Source organism: Nesoenas mayeri, assembly GCF_963082525.1.
Source record: "Nesoenas mayeri genome assembly, chromosome: 5".
Taxonomy (NCBI): Eukaryota; Metazoa; Chordata; class Aves; order Columbiformes; family Columbidae; genus Nesoenas; species Nesoenas mayeri.
In genome coordinates this window covers 27,626,050-27,647,683 of record NC_137548.1, presented here as the reverse complement: position 1 = coordinate 27,647,683, position 21,634 = coordinate 27,626,050, and the positions used below count along the sequence as shown (strand labels likewise).

At 39.3% G+C, this 21,634-nt stretch overlaps 1 protein-coding gene across 4 annotated transcripts in view; it reads right to left on the bottom strand.

Annotated features, from left to right (window-relative positions):
• Positions 1-21,634, bottom strand: part of RALGAPA1 (Ral GTPase activating protein catalytic subunit alpha 1) — a 139,510-nt gene that overhangs the window by 93,793 nt on the left and 24,083 nt on the right. For all 4 annotated transcript variants that reach the window (XM_080344697.1, XM_080344698.1, XM_080344699.1 and 1 more), the window contains exons 9-16: positions 18,291-18,499; positions 17,664-17,903; positions 15,275-15,463; positions 14,648-14,785; positions 7,152-7,300; positions 5,717-5,846; positions 4,710-4,947; positions 2,470-2,631 (exon numbers count right to left, since the gene is read on the bottom strand). In XM_080344697.1, coding sequence (XP_080200823.1) covers positions 2,470-2,631; positions 4,710-4,947; positions 5,717-5,846; positions 7,152-7,300; positions 14,648-14,785; positions 15,275-15,463; positions 17,664-17,903; positions 18,291-18,499 — 1,455 coding nt within the window. The remainder of the gene's footprint in view (positions 1-2,469; positions 2,632-4,709; positions 4,948-5,716; positions 5,847-7,151; positions 7,301-14,647; positions 14,786-15,274; positions 15,464-17,663; positions 17,904-18,290; positions 18,500-21,634) is intronic.

Genomic DNA, 21,634 nt, shown 5'->3' with positions numbered 1-21,634 from the left:
AAGCAGAACATAAGATTAGTAAATTCTTTCAAATCCAATATTTTTATAGGACTGGAATCTCCTTCCTAAGCCATAAATTATGTATCTAGCCCTACAGAGGATTTTTCAACCCATATGCATATCATGTTTAAAGGTCCTTTTCCAAAAATTACTTTACATAAGTTCAGGCTAAAAATGTACACACTGCACATCAGAAAAGCTGTGAATTTTGAGTAACACACACACACAAATTTGGTGCAGCAATAAATGTGTGCTGGCATGAGGATGGCTCAAAAAATAGAGGTACACAGATGTACACAAAGTGCGTACAACATAAAGCAGATGAAAAAGAAACCCCAGCTTTTTCTTACCAGAAAATATTCAACATGCACATCCCCCCTACTCAGATATAAAGAGTATATTACTCACAATCAAAAGAAATATACTACGCATCAGATATCATGCAACATATCTGAAGTCTGACTAAATTCCAGACTTAGCATGCAGAGCTAATGTTAAACTGAAGGAGAAGATCTGACCAACAAAATGTTCTATAGAAAATTTCACTTATTGTGACTATAAAACAGGTGGGGTTTTTTTATGTGACCCTATGTTAACTGGCACAGATTAAGGATCCGAAGGAGCTCTCTTAGCAGACCTGAGAGACAATAACAAGCAACTGTTTGCAGACACTTAAACTGACACATGTTTTTGTAACATATTCTTCATTAACATCTTAAAAAATGGAAGAGTTTGGGATTCCGGCTCTGGCTAACCTTTTTGGATGTTTCATCTTTAAAAATCATCCCACTAATCCTGTGATGCTTGTCCACAGATGGTATTCTATAGAGCTGAAATTTCAACTGATTACAGTAATACAAACTTGGCTTATTAATATCAAATATGTGCGGTAACTGGAGGAAAGGAACAAAGCCATGGAAGGTAAAGTACAGTGAAACTAAAATCAGATTAGTTTGCTGCTAAACACGTCAACATATAGCTTGATTAGGATAAATTTCAGTCATTTTAGGGCTAACCTCATATAGATAGCCATCTTTCAAATAGCAGCAAAACAAAACCATTAATAAATTAACCAAACAACATAACCTTCTGACAGAGTATCTGAAATACTAACAATTTGGGAAGGAGAAATTTTAACATGAGCTTTACCTTGTTAAGACAATTAAGATTTAAAAACAAAACAAAAGAAAATACTGCAACAGTTAAACACAGGCAATCCACAGAGAAGCAGAAATTACATTTAAAATACCTGTGACCCATAAGGAAAACTTCATTCAAACTAAATGCTGTCAGCATGAGATACAGGAAAAGCTGTGTACCATTTGAATGCACAGGAAATTTTGGAGTAGTGACTTCATTTTCTCACGCCCGTACTGCTTACAGAAAAAATAACTCTCCCATACCAACAAAAGCCGCATGAGAAGACAATTTTTCAAATTGAGAATTTTGAAGAACATTCAAACAAAAACTTTGGCTAGATAATCTTTGTGACTTAAAAAAATTAATTTCAAATAGTTTTGGAAAATGAAAGTAAATGTTAATTTCTAAAAAGCCAACACAATTACATATTCAACCGCCAATATGCATCCCTGGGTTCTAAAACTGCGTCAGAATCAAGAAGTACCAGTGAAGCAACAACACACAACAACTGAAGCCACTACTGCTACAGAGACAGTACAAGAACAAGACACATTCCTTAAAAGTTCTTCATTTAAATAAAAAAAATAAAATCAGCTTAATTTTCCTTTACATAAGGGATAGCACTGAGATCATAAAGATGATACAAAGAAATTGTAGTCCGGCTCATGTTAAGATATTCTGAGAAAATTACAGGAATGTAAATGAGTCTTCTTTTGAGCAATCCACCTAAAGCACTGTTTAGTATCACTCATTTCTAACACAGGAAGGAGTATCTGCAAGTAATAACGTTGAGGAACAGATGACCTCAGAAATGGAGAATTGCATACATCTGTGCCAATCTTCCACTAACGCAAGATTCAGAATATAGCAAAAAACAACATCTTTTATAAATTATGCAGACATACACATATTTCTCACACTTTTCTTTGCACAGTTCAAAAATACTCAACCTACTTTCTGCATCGCTTATGAAAACATGCACTTTAAAAGGCTTCTATTACTCACCTATCCATACCATTGCTCAAACCATTCCTGCTTTTTTCTCCTTCTTATACATACAACAGTACAACTTTTCCAATACAGCTTAAGCATGTGATCAAACTCACTAAAATTTAATACATCAACTGGATTACTTTCACTTGCAGTAACTGTGAATCTAGTAACCACAAATTATTAAACTACACTCAAAGCACATAAGGCTGCAAAATTTACACATTTAACTCATTATTATAGACTATATTTTTGTGGAAGTTATCCATGCCGATACAAAAGTCAGTTATTAATTCCTTACCCTCTCTCAAATAACACATCAGTTTCACAGATACGTACCAACTGTTTTCTGCCGTACGATGCTTCGTGCCTTTTCTGTTCCTGGAGAGCCAGTGGTTGTAGCGCTGCGTTGTCTCATCGGCGCTTGCCCAGGTTGGTCACGGCTCCAGCCTCTAGAAAAGGACTTATCAACGGAAGACTTGGGGAATTCGTGCCCAGCTCCTGCAAAAATAGAATTGTGAATCAAATCACTTCTACTCTGGTATCACCAGATATGTGTAGTTGTCTTCTTTCAAAGAGTTTTAAAGTTTGATAGAATAAATGTTATCAAAGAAAACATGACTCCAAAAACTAAACAGCTCATTAAGGTTTTTAAATATATAAAACCACTCGGCCAGGTTTAACACTAAGGGATAGTAAAACTTTTTCGGAAGTGTTGGTGCTATTAAAATATTACGATTTTATTTTCTGACCAATCAAGTGCAAAACCACAAGAAAATGGGTTTACAAAGGTTGTAGCCTGATAAAATGTGTAAATATATGTTTTTCCTTTGCTGTTCCTATTAGACAAGACTCACAAAATCACACATTACAGACCGTTAATATTATGGGTTTTTTTCCCAAATCGTTTTGTGACATTTGAATAACAGGAAATGAAGATGATAGAGTATTTTAACATGAAATACAAAAGGGAAAAAATGGAATTAAGGGCTCAGAGAACACGCCTCTTCAGAAATTCGCAAAAAAATACTACTCCAAGATTAAGAAAAGAGGGAACAAATTTGGATTTGACATTTATACTGAAGGAAATGAAGCTCAAATGAGGAGCTATCAAAAATAAATGTATGTTAAAAAAAAAGTGAACTAAAATTTTTTGCAATGTATTTCCTTATCCACATTGACGTAATGTAATCCAAAATGATACTTGATAAACAATTACAGTCATTAAAATGGCATCTTCCTGGAAAGTAAGTCCTTGTACAAGAAGTTCATTATTATTAGCAAGTGAACAGAGCCAAAGAAATAGGCATAACTTGTATGATATTTATTACTTTCAAAGTTGGATTTAACTCTGCAACTCACACTGAACAACAGAAGCTTTCTCTGGAACTTTTACTGAAGGCTAAAACAAACTCATGTGGCTCCATATGTGTGATACAGATGATTCAAGATGGTTTTTAAGCCTATATTCAGATAACTATACACATTGTTATCCCACATCAGACTTTTTTTTTTTTTTTTTTTTTAAACCCTGTCTTTTGCAAGAAAAAGAAGAAAACTGTATAGTATAACAAAACAAAACAACCTCTCATGGTCAGCTACAAAGAAATGTATTTTTGTTCAGCTGTCACGCACCAGAACAAAATGAAAGGATGAATAATGCCTCTGCCTAAGATGAGCAATTCGGAAGCATATGAAATGTTTTTAGCACAAACAGCCTACAGGGACATGCTCTTTCAGAGACAGAATCCACACAGATTACTTCTCACTGACAAAGCCTAGGATATTTGTACAAAGCACACTGCCTCAGGTTTGACTGGAGAACTGCATCAATCAGTATACAGAGGTAAAATGTAGACTAAAAATTACACTTTTTTTCCATCTTTATTACTCATCCTAAACACAATCCTGCCTCTCACTATTAGATTTCAAAGCACTTTTTGAAGGAGAACAGTATCGTTACCAATGTTTTACAGAAGTGGAAACAAAGACAGAAGTGATGGTCTCACACGGAAAGTCAGTCTCTGATTTGGGAAGAGAATCCAGTTTTGCAACTCTCAGCCCTCTACCCAGAAGGACAGACTTCATGTTCCTTACCAACTCTGTAACAGCACCATTACAAGCAACTAGCCACCTCCACTGCCCATATTATGTCCTACAGAGTATTTCCTGCATTGTTTAGGAACCAGTTTAAAAACTGGTACCATTGATATGGATTAGTAGAAGAGTTCCTTTCTCTTAGATAATCCAACAAAGTCACTTTGACAAAACCTATCTTCACCATGGCTTAGTAATGAATTAGTACCCAAACAAAACTATGTCCATGTTGCATTTCATCTTTAAACAACATTCACTGGATTTCAGGATCAATATTCTAATTGCGCTTGCAATAGCCACTTGCTAGCTAGTTAATTTTTACTAGATCTATAATCTTTATTACTTTCAAGAAGTTATGATTAGCACTCAACTATTTAATTGCTTTGATAAAAGGAGAAAGGCATAACTCACTACAGTGTAACACTTTAGATTAAATTCAACACATCTCCTATTCAAATGATGTGTATACAATGTTGTCTTACCTTTGCCTTTGTGTTTTTTCTGCTTCTGCTCACTTAATTTGTCCAACGGCAGATCACTGAGGTCCAGGCTATACAAGTTTCTAGCTAATACTTTAGTTAGTGTTTCCATTGTCAATGACCACTCAGTGGCCAGCTCTTCCCAATATGTTAGTGATGACATTACAGACAGCAAGTCATCCCAAAGTTCTCGAGAGATGTAGACGTTTAGATTCGCTTTGATCCAAGCTACTATAAGAGTCTAAAAGAATAAAGTGAGAAAAGTTGGGTTCCAAACATAAGATTACAACATTCAAATGTTACTGCTTAAAAGGAAGGCTCTAACTGCCACTGAAATTTCTCTGTAGTCTTGACATTCTTTTCCTCACCACTATGCACAGACTTTTCATGAATTATCAAGTGTTATGTTAACATGAGCTTCTGACTTAAGTACAGGAACAAATGGTTTGACTCATCTTTCAATATCTTGCAAGTTTTGCCAGAGAGTTTTGTAATACTGTTCTCAATTAGTTTTCATCACATTTGTATCTTGTGTATCCTTTTTTTTTTCCTACTGAAGAATCTGGAGACTTTACAAATCCTATTTACAGAGAAGCCACCACAACAGCAATATGTAACTATAAACTTCGAAAAGATCTCCTCCATCTTACTGCACGGAATAAACAAAAATCAGCTGGTTAGGTGTGGATGGCACAGAAGACTTTGTGCTGACTTGAGTTAATTTTGCAAAGGAAGCAGGCTAGAAATGCCCACACTGCCTGTTATCCCAACTCAATTAAAGAGCAGCAATTTTTAAAATTTCGTGATACCCCTAAAGCCATTGTCATGGTGTCATTAAATACAGGACAGAGAGAAACAAATGTAGCCAGTTCTTTAACCCACACCATTCACATTATCTGGGTAATGTTATCAATCATTTACAAAGACATAACAGCCAGCAGTGGTTGACGCATCTAATCTCTTGGTGAAAAATAAGCTGAATTAATTAAAGCGAATTTATGTTTAATTGCCTGGAAAAGAGGTCCTGCAAGTCTTCCAGCTAAAGTGGAGTTTTTTCTTCCTTGATACTGCAAGAAAGTTTGGGGTGGTATTTTCAGCACGGATTCAGTAACCCTGAGCAGCACAAGTAGCATCTGCTCCCTGCAAAACAATATTAAACTTAGAGTTACTATTTTGTTGTACTTCTGTATATGCCAGGATACTTTTAAAGATAATAATCAAGCTTGATTTCATCAAACACATTCCAAACAGGACACAGTGATTACAAACAGCCTAACTTTGTTCTTGCCAAAAAAAAAAAAATTAGTCCAATCTTCTTTTCACACGTGAGAGTGAGGAATCCCTGTCACCCTCAAACATCTGTCAGGTCATTCAAATACTATCACCTTCAATGGCCTAAAATTACAGGTAGAGTTTTAATTATGTTTCCATTCTGAGTTTGGTTTTTCTTCTTTTTTTTTTTTTTTTTTTTTAAATGAATGACAGGTTTTGGCAATGTTATATTATCACTAACATACTTCATCATTATTTTGTGTGGCACAATTTTTGCCATCACAGTCTAGAGTAACTCCTTTACAGTGATGTGAAACCAGGGAATAAAATACTAATATAGTAGAATCTGGTTTTTATTATTATTCCTCCCAGATTTTTCAGTGTCTGTCCTTGAACTGACTCCTTATTTCCTCACAAGGAGACAAGCTTCAAGTGACATGTAACACCACTTCTCCTTACCCAGAGTTCAGGAAATACCAGTGACTGACTGAATGCAAGTTAAGTTAAAATGGAGTAAATCAGCCATTTCAAATCCCCTTAATCCCCTTGTTACTACTTCCTTGCAATGGAGAATGGTGGCACTACATTATCTCATTAGAGACAGCTGTTTAAAGGACAGGGGAAAATGATAGAAATTAATTTGAAAATGGGGTCCCTTGTGCTTGCTAGGCACCTTAAGCAATGGAAAGGAACAAAACAGTAAAACAGTAGAACAGTACACAGACTGCTGTCCACATTTACAGATTAGGAGCAACCCAAATCTGATTATAATAGTTATCCATGCTCATTGGAAGATTTTTTGGTTCATTTCTAAATAAGGCTGCAAAGCTTCATGTATGTTTTCTTATTTTAGCACTTTTGACACATGAGCAAAATGCTCTGGAACAAAAGTAATCAGTCACTCCTTACTAGCAGTCTGTATTTCCTAGCTTACTTCTTTTCTCAGTGATGGCTAAGCTGCCTCAAACTAACTAGATGCTTACTACTGGGTTTAACAGAGCAGATACCCTTTTTCCTTGTGGTAAGTTGCTTGTGATATTAAAGTCCATGGATTTACTGATTTACAGAAACAGGTTTACACAGTCAATACCACTCTACTGTGTTTACTAACAAGTAAATTTCCACATTTATCTTGTGAACTTATAAATTAAGATAAAAGCATTAGCATTTTACCATGTCTTCTTGTCCATAGTCACTTGGACTACCATGTGACGGTAGATATTAAGAATGCGTTTACACATATCAGTGTGTTCATCCAGCAGAGCTTTAATTTCATTTGCAGGTTCAAGAAAGAATATATTTGAAGAATTTATTATGAACACCTGTAAGTAGAAAAGAAAAGCACTGCGAACTGTACGGCTTACCAAAAGTAGGAAACAGGATACTTTCTCTAAAATGGTTGAATTCAGTGGACAGTGAATTAAGCCTTACAGAATGAAAATGATGAAAACAAAGGAGGCAAATGCATCGTATGAGTTACGGGAGCTACTACTGAAGTATTGTTATATTTTTGAGTAAGTTTAGGAAGTATTTGAATCACAGTGAGCCCTAGATTTCTAAATATTTGTCTTTCTTAATCCACATGTACAGGAAATCATTGGTTCTATCACTGTAATTCTCCTCTACTGAGAGCTTTGGATTTTAGTAATTAAAAACCATAAGTATGCAGCTTTACATTCACTAGACTCCACTAATGAACCTATCCTAGTCTAAGTGCCTAGAAATAAGTCTCTGCAAGAACTAAATGGGAAGAAAACTCAAGACAGAAGTCTTGGATTCTTGATTCACAGAGAAAGTCAAATGTGGTTCCAGGGCGGGAAACCTCTCAAATTCACACATGGTACTGGGTTAAAATGATGTCTTGACTCTGGTTTGGACTAAACAAGATATTTGCTGGTCAAATGAACCTTTGTCTAAAACATGAAGAATGTCCCAGACATTCTCAGATGTACAAAACTTAGTAATACATTGCAAACAGGTGTTTTCTCAGAAACACCTCATATTCTAAATAGTCATTTTATGCAAAGATTATGAAGCTCAAATTATTGTAACATATTTGAATTTAAAAGTGATTTGCATTAAAAAGTTTATTTCTATATACAACAGTGTACAGCACAACAGAAACCCCTATTCAGGAAATCATTCAAGCTGTGGTAAAAGCAATGAATTCTAACTACAATGGTCAACCCACAGTAAAAGAGCACACCCTAAGTGGTAAACGCACATATTTTGTTCGGAATCAGTTTTCTTCTAGATAAAAGAACAATATGGAGGCTAGAGTCATATACACACCTGTATGTATGTGCAAGCACATATTATATATAAAGAACACACATTTTATATGACCTTAAGATCATTTCAAAGATGCTCAAATTATACTCACTTGATTTTCTTCATAGAATCATCATAGAACAGTTTGGGTTGAAAAGGACTTTAAAGATCATCTAGTTCCAATCCCCTGCAATGGGCAGGGACACCTTCCACTAAAGCAGGTTGCCACATCCAACGTGGCCTTGAACACTTCCAGGGATGGGGCATCCACAGCTTCTCAGTGCAACCTGTCCCAGTGCCTCACCACCCTCAGGGTGAAGAATTTCTTTCTCAGATCTAATCTAAATCTACGCTCTTTCAGTTTAAAGCCATTACTCCTTGTCCTGTCACTACATGCCCTTGTGAAACGTCCCTCTCCAGCTTTCCTGTAGGCCCCTTTTAGGTACTGGATGGCTGCTATAAGGTCTCCCTGGAGCCTTCTCTTCTGGCTGAACAACCCAAACTCTCTCAGCCTTTCCTCATAGGAGAGGTACTCCAGCCCTCTGATTATCTTAGTGGCCCTCCTCTGGACCCTCTCCCAACAGGTCCATGTCCCTCTTACGCTGGTGGAGGCCCCAGAGCTGAACACAGTACTCCTGGTGGAGTCTTCATAAGAACAGAGTAGAAGGGGAGAATCACATCCCTCAACCTGCTGGTCATGCTTCTTCTGATTCAGCCAGTATGTATACAGTTGGTATTCTGGGCTGCAAATGCACACTGTCAGCTCATGTTGAGCTTCTCATCAACCAACACCCCAAGTCCCTCTCCGCAGGGCTGCTCTCAATCCATTCTCTGCCCACGCTGTATTTGTGCCTGGGATTCCCTTGACCCATGTGCAGGACCTTGCACTTAGCCTTGTTGAACTCCATGAGGCTTGCACGGGGCCAAGCCTCAAGCCCATCAAGGTCTGTCTAGATGGCACCCTTTCCCTCCAGTGTGTCAATTGCACCACACAGCTTGGTGTCATCAGCAAACTTGCTGAGGGTGTATGCAATCCCACTGTCCATGTTGCCAACGAAGATGTTAAACAGTGCCGGTCCCAGTACTGACTCCTGAGGAACACTACTCATCACTGGTCTCCACTTGGACATTGAGTCATTGATCACTACTCTTTTGAGTGCAACCATCCAGCCAATTCTGTATCCACCAAGTGGTCCATCCAATTTAGAGACAAGCATGTCATGCGGGGCGGCATCAAATAACTTCCACAAGTTCAAGTAGATGACATCAGTTGTTCTTCCCTTATCTGCTGATGCTGTAGAAGGCCACCAAATATGTCAGGCACAATTTGCCCTTAAGTGTTGGCTATCACCAGTTCCCTCTTTATTTTCCATGTGCCTCAGCATATTTTCCAGAAGGATCTGTTCCATGATCTTACTGGGCACAGAGGTGAGAGTCAATGGCCTGTAGTGTCCCTGGTCTTCCTTTTTTCCCCTTTTTAAAAATGGGAGTTATCTGTCCCCTTTTCCAGTGAGTAGGAACTTCACTGGACTGCCAGGACTTCTCAAATATGATGGACGGTGGCTTAGTAACTTCATCTGTCAGTTCCCCCACGCCTTGCAGATGTATCTCAGAATTACAGAATCACAAAATGTTAGGGATTGGAAGGGACTTCGAAAAATTATCTAGTCCAATCCCACCACCAGAGCAGGAACACCTAGAGGAGGTTACACAGGAATGTGTCCAGGCAGGTTTTGAATGTCTCCAGAGTAGGAGACTCCACAACCTCCCTGGGCAGCCTGTTCCAGTGTTCTGTCACCCTCACTGTGAAGAAGTTTCTTCTCAAATTTCACTGGAACCTCTTACGTTCCAGTTTGTATTCATTGCCCCTCATCTTATCACTGGTTGTCACGAAGAAGAGCCTGGGTCCATCCTCGTGACACTCACCCTTTATATATCTGTAAACATGAATGAGGTCACCCCTCAGTCTCTTCTCCAAGCTAAAGAGATCCAGTTCCCTCAGCCTTTCCTCATCAGTGAGATGTTCCACTCCCTTAATCATCTTTGTTGCCCTGCACTGGACTCTCTCCAGCAGTTCTGTGTCCTTCTTGAACTGAGGCACCCAGAACGGGACACAATATTCCAGATACAGTCTCACCAGAGCAGAGCAGAGGGGAAAGAGAACCTCTCTCGACTTATTAACCACCGCCCTTCTAATATACCCCAGGATGCCAGTGGCCTTCCTGGCCACAAGGGCACAGTGCTGGCTCATGGTCATCCTGCTGTCCACCAGGACCCCCAGGTCCCTTTCCCCTACACTGCTCTCTAATAGGTTTTTCCCCAACTTATACTGGAACCTGGGGTTGTTCCTGCCCAGATGCAAGCCTCTACACTTGCCCTTGCTATATTTCATTATATTTTTCCCCACCCAACTCTCCAGCCTGTCCAGGTCTCTTTGTATGGCAGCACAGCCTTCTGGCATGTCAGCCACTCCTCCCAGCCTGGTGTCATCAGCAAACTTGCTGATAGTGCACTCTATTCCCTCAACGAAGTTGTTGATGAATCTACTGAATTGTACTAGTCCCAGTACTGACCACTGAGGGACTCCACTAGATACAGGCCTCCAACTGGACTTTGTCCCACTGACCACAACTCTCTGGCTTCTTTCCTTTAGCCAGTTCCCAGTCCATCTCACTACCCGATCGTCCAGACCACACTGCCTCAGTTTAGCAGCAAGAATGCTGTGGGAGACTGTGTCAAATGCCTTACTCAAGTCAAGGTAGACCATATCCACCGCTCTGCCATCATCTATCCACCTTGTTATGTCCTCCTAGAAGGCTATGAGGTTGGTTAAGCACAACTTGCCCTTGGTGAAGCCATGCTGACTGCCCGTAACGACCCTCTTATCCTTGATATGCCTTGAGATGGCACCAAGGATAAGTTGTTCCATCACCTTTCCAGGGATGGAGGTGAGGCTGACCGGTCTATAGTTAACTGGGTCCTCCTTCTTGCCCTTTTTGAAGACTGGAGTGACATTTGCTTTCCTCCAGTCCTCAGGCACCTCTCCTGTATCCCACGACTTAGCAAAGATGATGGAGAGTGGCCTAGCAATGACCTCAGCCAGCTCCCTCAGCACCCGCGGGTGCATCCCATCTGGACCCATGGATTCATGGATGTCCAGATTGCTTAACTGGTCCTTAACTCAGTCCTCATCAACCAAGGCAAGCTCAGTGGTATGGGGCTCCTCAGGACAGCCTTCAGCAGTGTAGACAGAGACAGAGAAGCATTCGGTAACTCTGCCTTCTCTGTATCTTCTGTCACCAGGGAACCCACCTCAATCATCAGTGGGCATACATTTCCTGTAGTGTTAGTTTTATCTGCCATGTATTTGAAGAAGCTCTTTCTGTTATCTCATCAAGTCCCATGGATCTGTGCACGTTCAGGTTCTGCAGACAGTCTCCAACCTGATCTTCTCCTACAGTGGGCAGTTCTTCATTCTCCCAGTGCTTACCTCTGCCTTCTGCAACTTGGGTAGTGTGGCTAGAGCACTTGTCGGTGAAGACTGAGGCAAAAAAGTCCTTAAGTACCTCAGCTTTCTCCATATTTTGGGTAACTAGATCTCCTGCTTCCTTCCAGAGAGGGCTCACATCTTCCTTAGTATTCCTTTTATCACTGCCATACCTATAGAAGCTTTTCTTGTTGCCCTTGATGTCCCTGGCCAGATGTAATTGTATCACGGCTTTAGCTATCTGATCTCTGGCTGCTCAGACAATTTCTCTTGTATTCCTGCCAGACTACCTGTCCTTTCTTTCAGCTCCTGAAGACTTCCTGTTTGAGTCTGTCTAGGAGCTCCTTCTTCATCCATAGAGACCAACAGGTGTTTATGTCTGACTTCCTCTTTCTTGGGATGCATCATTCTTGATCTTGGAGGACGAGATCCTTGAATATTAACCAGCTTTCCTGGGCCACTCTTCCCTCAAGGGCTTTATCCCACGGTACTCTACCAAGCAGATCCCTGAAGAGACCAGTTTGCTCTCCTGAAGTCCAGGGTAGGGAGCTTGCTGTGCACTCTCCTCGCTGTCCCAAGGACCTTGAACTCCACCACTTCACAGTCACTGCAACCAAGTCTGCCCTTGGGCTTCACATTCCCCACTCCTTGTTGGTGAGAAGAAGGTCCAGCATAGCACCTCTCCTCATTGGCTCCTCTATCACTTCAAGAAGGAAGTTATAATTAACACATTCTAGGAGCTTCCTGGATTGCTTATGCCCTGCTATGTTTCCTCTCCAACAGATACTGAGGTGGTGTAAGTCCCCCTATGAGGACAAGGGCTTATGAATGTTAAGCTGCTATTATCTGTCTAAAAAGGGCCTCATCCGCTTGGTCTTCCTGGTCAGTGGCCTATAGCAGTCCCCCACTATAATGTCACCTGTCCCTGCCTTCCCTTTAATCCTGACCCATAAGCTCTCAGTCAGCTCCTCATCCATCCACAGGCAGATCTCCATGCTGGTCACTGACACAGAGGGTGAACCCCTTTCCTTGTCTCCCCTGCCCGTCCTTCCTAAAGAGCCTGTAGCCTTCCACTCCAACACTGCAGTCACAGAAGCCATCCCACCACGTCTCCATGACGGCAATAAGATCAGAGCCCTGCAGGCACATGTGTGTCTCTGTATCCTCTTGTTTATTCCCCATGCTATGTGTGCGTTTGCACAGAGGTATTTCAGTTGGGCCCCCGATGAAGCTGATTTACTGGCTGGAGTGGCTGGAATTCCTTTGTGCTGCTCTTCGGGTGCTTTCCTGCTGACTCATGAACCTTCTCTAGGCCCTTGGTGTCAAAATGGTAGAAAGGGGATGGACTGAATTCCCCCTCCTCTAGCAACTTCAGTTTAAAGCAGCATAGCTCTCCAGAGAGTGTGTCAGGTCACCAAATGGGCGCCTTGTACCTCTCAGAAGAGAGTCCTCTACCACTATCGCCCGTCGTCTACTCTCAGATGCACTGGTTGTTATACAGGGAGCAGACTGGGCTGTCTTACTCAGCTCCAGCACCTTTCCTCATGCAACCAAGTCTTTGCTCTTCAGCCTACAGAGCAGTGAAGCAGTTCTGCAAGGGCATCTCAAGCTTCAGGGAAAGTCTCCTCCTTCTGCTGGTCCTTGTTGTTGCAAGCTTTCATTCTTCTGCATTATTGCCCCACCCCGTTTCTGCGCATGCTCATGGGGGAGTTTTTAGCTGTTTGGCCATGGGCTGTGGGTTCACTGCCAACTGTGCTTGGAATCAGCTATCTAACTCCTTCTCAGCCCCCCTAATGTTATGGAGCCTCCTCACTGCCTCCTGCAGCTCAGCCACCTGCTGCAGGAGGTCCTCCACTTTGGCACACCTTTTGCAGGCAGGTTTGCTTCCTGTCCCTGCCCCAGAAGAAAGGTCCAGACACTGCCTGTGGTCTGAGGTCTGCACTGCAGCCTCTCCCTTCAGCAGCTCCATCTGCGCAGAGGCATTGGCCACTGCTGCAGTAGATGGTGCTGACCCCCCAGCCAGAGCTGCGGCCTTTGCTCTCAGACAAGTGACCACCATCCTGCTTGGAGGAGCAGGTAGGATGAGCACCTTTGACCTCTGCAGATGGTCACAGAACAGTACTCAGTTGCTGGGTTATGTGCACTTAAAATCTCCCATTCAGGCAGTGGAATGTTCCTCCTTCAAAGAGATGCCCTCTCTGTACCAACTGCCATGCCAGGCCCCATTTGCCCACTGTATTTGCAGCACTCCTCAACTTCAGCGAAGCATTTCACTGAACATTTGAAATTACATAATTTCTACCCTGCCGAATTTCCTAGAAGCAGTTAAAAAACTTCTGTTAGGGAACTTCTGCAACTCTCCAATTCCTTAAGTATATCCCTGAAGTAGAGAGTTGTGGTGTCTGATCCAATTTTTCACACAATTCTGTACCCATCCAATCTGTAATTCAGATAAAGATGAGAAGGTATCCCTGTACACCTAATTATTCACATTAGGAAAACTGCAGGTTTGGATTTTTTGTGTTTGGTGACTAATAGATCAAAAGAAAAAAGCTTCTAAGCACTCTCATTACACACTTAATTATAATAATTTGAATATGTGACACTCTTTTTTTCTGTGATATGATGCAGAGCACAATGCATGACCTGATGCAAAATTAAAACTTTTTTTACTCTATTATCCAATGCTTGTGTATACACAATAAAGATATAGTCAATAAAGATATAGTGAACCACTGCCATTATTCTAACACTATTATTCATCATACTTCTAAAATCTAAAATCATTTTTAAAATTCAGAGATGCTTGGAAGGAGCGTAGAATTCCCTTGCAGAAGTATTGCACTACATTCCACTCTTTATGTAGTGATAACAAGAGATTTATTATTAAGATGAAATTCATATATCCTACCTGCAATACTGACTGCACTCCGGCTCGTACATTTTGCTCTTCAGTATCAATGTCAGATATTTTATGCAAAGTGTCTTCGTAACAGCCATTTCTTCCCCAGTTTGAATTTCTGACATGACTGGAGTTCATCTCTTTTTCCTGAAAAATATTTTTTCTTAAAATCCCACAGGTATGTAGAGAGGTACTTTTGTTGTATATTAAAGGAAAAAGGATATTATAGATACTAGATAAAAAACAATGTTAGACAGATGTTTAAGATGCTTCTTAAAGACACAACTATATCTTAAGAAGTTTGTAGCAACTATTTTAAAGTATCTGGATGAAATAACTATTATTTTTTCTCATCCTCTTATTTGTACATCATTTTTAAACAGCTGAAGATTGGCATCCACATCTTGAAAATAGTTCATAAAACTATATGAAACTTTAAATTGAATTAACCACATGAAAAATCTACAGGAAACTGATCAAATTGGCAGCCCATTCAGGCACTGTTTAATCACCACTGATGTTCCACAACAGATGCTCTAACATCAAATTAAAGCACATAAAATCTGTCAAGGAGTCCACTTGTCTGCCCACTAGCATATAAAAAAAATGCATGAATATTAACCAGCAATATTTTACCTCTTCTCTGTCTTTTGCTTTCTCTGATGAATTGTGGTCACCATTTTCATCACAATCTACAGTTGTGCACTGCATCATTTCTTCAGGTTCTTTCATAAATAAAGGCTTGTCTTCTTGCTGAATCCACTCCTGATACACCTTTACCACTTTCCTCATGGCAGCTGCTTCACATATCGGTAACAGAAATGCCTGTGAGTAGAAAACAAACAAACAAAGAAGAACACTTGAAATCATGTTAGGCTCTATAATGTTCAGGTTCTAAGGGATAAGCAGAAAAAAAAATAGAGCCACTGTATGATCTTAACAAATAAATTACTCCTAAACTTACATGTTCGGACACTTTTTTCATCTGTAAACATGACAAAAATGTTTTCACAAGAAAACTTGTCAAGAAAGTACTTCAAAAATTTCACTGTCAAGGACAGAAATATGAGAACCCATACAGGTATATCTACTCAGGATCTAGCCTGCTGAAATTAGACTCAAACACTCATCAAAAGTATGCAAAACGAATCAGCAGAAGTTTATATTACAACATCTTCCTTTCAGAGGATTTGGAAAAATAAAGTTCTAAATGACTATGTTCTAAGTTCTAAATGACTATGAAAAAGTGACACACAGTACTGGCAGCCGCGTATCTTATCTTTAGCTAAATGAGATTTTACAAAACAGTATCCTTAAAACAAATTACTCCCTAAAAATACATCAGAATTATTGTTTCAAAAACTCATGCATTTGAGCCAGTGTGATGGCTGATCAGTGCCCTCTGCAGGAGGTTTTCTGGATCTGCTGTGCTCGTGACAACTAGTCGCAGATTAGAAATTTTTAACACTAGCCAGGTTTTAACTAACTATAAATACATTTATCAAAGACCAGGACACCCTAATTGTATTATAAAAAGTAACAGATAAACTACACTAACACACAGTTCTACGGAGTTTCACGGTGTGAATGTTGAAAACTCATTGCCCATGTCTTTCAGTAGTGCCCACTTGACACAAGCCGTATGTTCTCTCTCTGGAAATACACATCTCATACCAGTATCCCACTAAAAAGAATTTTGCTGTGTATGACAGAATTCAACTAACAAGTCACACACTATCACTCATCAAGTCTAACAGTTTTCTGCAAGCTGAGATACTTTTTTTGTACCCAGAGTCTAAAACGTATAAAACTTTTTTTCTATAGACAATCTTCCTAACATCCAGTACAACTGAAACCTCCTCCTGACTGGAACAACTTAGCTCTAATGCTTTAGAAACATTACAAACATCTGGCATATTAGAAAGGAACTTGCACTGAAAACGTCTGGCTAAACAATTACTTAAATGAGACCTGGTAACCACACAAGAAATCCAAATAATCTATATAACTCACAGAGTGTCTTTCAAAAACAACAAAGAAAATCGCCTTTGCTGTCGCTTTCATTGGGCTGGGGGTGGGGGGGGATGACAGTTTCTAAATAGGCCATCAATAATTTACACTCTACATTCAACATCTTGAACTTCGTAAACCCCTGAGCAGCAGCTGAATTCAGATAACTCAGTTATCTCCCTCAGTAACAAGTCCCAGATCTTCAACACATTGGATGTGGATAAGCTTCTGACATTTCTTTGCCTCATTCAAAAATATTCATTTCATCCAGATATACAAAAGCAGTCTCTTGCTGTTTAAAGCAATCAGTATCATGTATTTCAACTGAAATTTAAGTATACTATTATTCTGAAAGATGTCTCCGTCTCTTGATCTATAGCATGAGGCATATAGAAAGTTGATCTTGTTCTGTTCTCCCACATTGAACTCAAAGTTATGTATCTTCATATTATAGACTCCATATTCTAGCATATGTTCTCAGTTTAAATTTCTTTATAAGCTTCCAGTTGAGAAACACTACTTTGAATGTTTAGTTAACATATCTGGTTGCAGTAAAGTCAGAAGCAGAAGCTGTTACCTTCTATAGCCATCAATTCTCCTCTTTTGATGAACGCTATCAAGGTAAGGACATTTGACTGCTCCTAAAACAGCTTTTTAACAGCTGCAGACTCCCACAGGAGGCTTATTTTAATATGCTTGGTTGTGAGCTCTAATATGTATGACGTTTATGTATTAAAAGATCAAACGTTCCTGTCTATGGGGAACTGTAAAGTCCAAGTAAAATGCTGTTGAACTAGTTATGAAAGAAATAAAATTAGAAAAATCAGGAACTGGGGATATTCTACACAGAAAACACTTTAGAATTTCAACTTTTCAATTCTTAAGCCTTAAGGGCAGGGTGACAGAAAAAAACTCTGCATTTTTATAATGTGCTTAACAAATGCTCTTGGAAGAAAACCATGATAATTTATAATATAATAATCAAGATTCTTGCATTCTAAAGAAGGTTCTTTACCTGTCGAAAAATCTCAGTTAGAAAATTAACATTGTTTCTTTTTGAAGAAAAGACTTTCCGGACAATTTCAATATCAGTTAAATGTTCTTCATCAATACTGCAGAGGCTGGAAGAACTTGGTTCTCTCTCTGTTAGAGTACTTGTGTTAGAATGAGATTGTTCTGGCTCTGCATTTCTGTCCTGCTTATCCGAACTGTCATTTTTGCTGTCCTCCCTTGAAGCCATGCTAGCAGCTGCTCTCTGAAAAAAAAAAAATTAAAGAATATTCCATAGCTCATTTCTAGTACGACAAGTGAACAGTACAATTTAAGCCATACAACAGTATAATTTAGAACAGTGCAAAAAACTCAGAAAATTAAAAACAAACAAACAAAAAACTAGGATTCACTGCATTTCAAGGCTTCTTATGTCTATTTGGTAAAAAACAAAATAGCAGAATTTGGGAAAAAAAAAACTCAGAGAAGCATAGCAAGTCCTTCTAAAGTGAATTCATAACCAGAAAAAATGTTTAGGAATTACTTTTTAAAATTCTTCATTAGTTATAATTATCGTAAGAGCACACATTGCTGACATAATTAAAACAAGGTCATGAAAACAAACACTATTTTGTAGATTTGTAGGTTTTACCTGAATATTCTTTGGCACATTTTCACCTTCCATCCCAGGAATATGAGGTCCTGTATGAGGTTTTGGCTCAAGCCAGAAAGACACCAACCATCGAATTACAATAACACGAGCCTTAATAAAAGGTTCCTTTGTGCAATATATTGCCTCATTGGTTTCAGCATCTTTCTTAACCATTACGTAGTGTGGCTTTGGTCTCATTTGTGGTATATCTGTAAAGGAACACAACATCTTAAAAACACATGCAGAGAGAAAGCTCCACAGAAGAAAGAAATCCTAAACCCATAGCTAATATATATGAACTTTCAGTGGTACCGGTTTTTCACGTTCGCTGTTGCACAACTCATCCCAAGATGTGCCAAAATGGACATGATAGAGAAGATTTCAAGGCAAGACTAAGACATCAAAAGGCTGCAGTTTCCTCCTAGAGGAAGACAATATTTCTGGTCCAACAGAAAGCAACTTTTTTCTGCTATGCAAAACCTTTCGTTTTGTACCTGAAAGTGATTTCTGTAGCCTTCCATCCTTGCTTGCTTTTCTAAACAAGTAAACACATTTCTTTCCTTGTTTTCAGCTTTTTTAAGCAATGTGGTATACTCAGTATTTAAATATAAACTTCAGCAAACTCACTACTTCACATTTCAATTGAAAACTACAAAGGAGTTCTAAGTAGCAAAATAACTGTTAACTAGACCAGAACATGGCCTATACAAAAAAAACATTTTCCTATAGAATTAAGATATTGTCAAATTTCTTAATTTTTAAGAAGCGTTTATAATTAAGTTACGAAGCAACAATTTACATAACTCATACCATTTTATAGCCTTTTAGGACTACCAAACCTACTGGAGAATGCAGATGCAGTTCAGATGCAAGGGATTACCACATTTCCTAATGCATCCCCAGAAAGATCTCTGTGCTGGTCTGCAGTAATCCACAATAAAGCAATATAACTAGCAATAAGGGTCATCAGCTCTTTACTGATATAGTTTTCAACATCTAATCAAGGCTACCATGGGAGAGCTTTAATTCCAAACTGTATTCTACCAGCATCTGCAATAAACACTGTCTATTCTGGCCCTGCAATAGGTGAAAGATGAATAGAACTGAGAGAATCCTGCTCCAAAATCCTGCTCCAAAGCGCTGTGAGCTCCACAGCTTCATCTAATGCCACATCTCCACATGCTAATTTTACTGGACTTTGCTGCCAGAGCAAGCGCACACACACCAGCCTATGACTTTGCCAAAGATGACCTTGTGGCAACAGGTTCTGTAGCTGCTTGTAGGGAATGTAATGAATGATGCCCAGCAGCATGCCAGCTGGTAGCAGTGTGGTTATTCAGGGTTTGTAACCTATAATTACGTTTTCTCCATCCCATGTTCTACATGATGGTTCAGCACTGTTCAGCTTCTCTGGTTCTCTACTTTCTAGTGACAAAGATGCTGACAGCGCCATGTGTATTCCTGAATATGCTTTAGAAAAAATGTGACAGTTTTTAATAATTCAATGTGGACAGAACTGACACATGCAGTAAAAGTGTTACAAAGATTTATGTAAGGGAAGCACATGGATGAACAGTTTTAAAATTGTGCATAATGCACATTTCTGCAGGGACAAATAACACAGCTGGAATTGAACTGGTTTGTTGATACCAGTGAACTCAACACTGCAAAGTGTCATTTCTGGATTTCACAATGCAAGACAAGGTGCAGAACAGCTCTGCAATACCAATCATCAACTTGAAACAGCTACAAAACTACCAGGTGTGAATGACATTTCTCCAGGAATGGTGTCCCAACTCTATTCCTAGTTCTAGAAGGGGAAGTACGAAATCTGTTACGATATAAAAAGTAGATGAAAATTTGTCTGAGGCCTGATTATGACATGTGCTGTCAAGATCACACCCTGCTGCTGGTGGTTTGGGATAATGATTTTCTTTGTGTGACAACACACATGCACACACACACACACAACAAGAAAAACCAAACCAAACCAAAAACCAACAAAGCCCACTAACAAAACAACCAACCAACCCAGACACACCACACTAAAAGGAGGAGGCATGGAAAACATGGAAAATGATGGTTCTATACAAATATGGAGAGTGATAGATCTGACAGAGTTGGTATTTTAGCACTGCCTCAACTCCTCTATAGCTTGCAGTACATGAGTAAGAGGTACATTCCATGATTTTACAGGCCAGAAGGAAGTCTAAAGATATTAATAGTGAGAGTCAAAGAAGATGCAAAGTAGTCATGCTGAAGAGCATAAAGTTGTTCCCCAACTATATCATCCTAATGCAAGGTCAAGAGTTGTTTTAAGGGATCCAGCATAACTTTTGACAGGTTACGGTATCATAATCCAGGAGGAATAAATCTGGACAGCAGCAGTGAAGAAATAATTACCTATTATCTAGGCAATCAACTTACGACAGCCATGTAAACTTCTAGGCATTTGAAGTGAATACAGCCTACCCACCAGCCCACTGTAAAGCTTTCCTTGTTAACGTTACAAATACACAACATCCCCCACCAGCATCAAGGATATCCAAGCTGACATATCTCAGTGTCACTTTAACAGCCACATATAAAAGTAGTGATAAACTCATCATGATGCTGCTAAACTGAAGAGTGTTTCCAGAATAGCCTTTAAAGTTACATCCACTGTTTTTAATAGAAGCATTCTTTTTAGAGGAAAAGACTACATGACTCTTGCATACTATCCATCTAAGTAATAAATGCACAGAGTACTTTTTAAAAAGCTTACAAAGAGTTTATTTGCTACAAAAAAAAAATCAGTACACTGTTTTCATTCTGTGGAAAGCAGCAGGTTAGTAAGAAAATTAAAAATTAATATATCTTAAATCAAGGTGTGTTTAACACCACAATCAGTGGGAAAAAAAACAAAAAAAAACAAAAAAAAAAAAAAAAAAAAAAAAAAAAAAGAAAAAGAAAAAAGAAGCAAGTGCCTGGTAAACCAGTGTTTAAAGATGCAAAAATCAGTTCTCTCTGGTATCTACTAGCGTTCAGCAGGGCATGAAGGCTGCAATACTGGCAGTATTTTGAAAAGGACAAGGCATGCAGCAGACATGCAGTAAACACGTCTTCACAGCACACCGTCTCCTGTAGTTTCAAGATATCCTCTCAGAACATCCTCTCTATTCCCTCTCAATTGTATTATGTGCTGCAGCTGCTTCTCAAGTGTATCCTCCTTCAGTCGATTCTTGTATTTTCACATTTCTGTCCATCTTGGAAGTAGGTGTCAAGGCTCCAGATGAGGACACTGATGTAAAACCAAACCAAAACAGAAACTTGTTAGATTGACCCAAATAGCACAAGCGGAAATA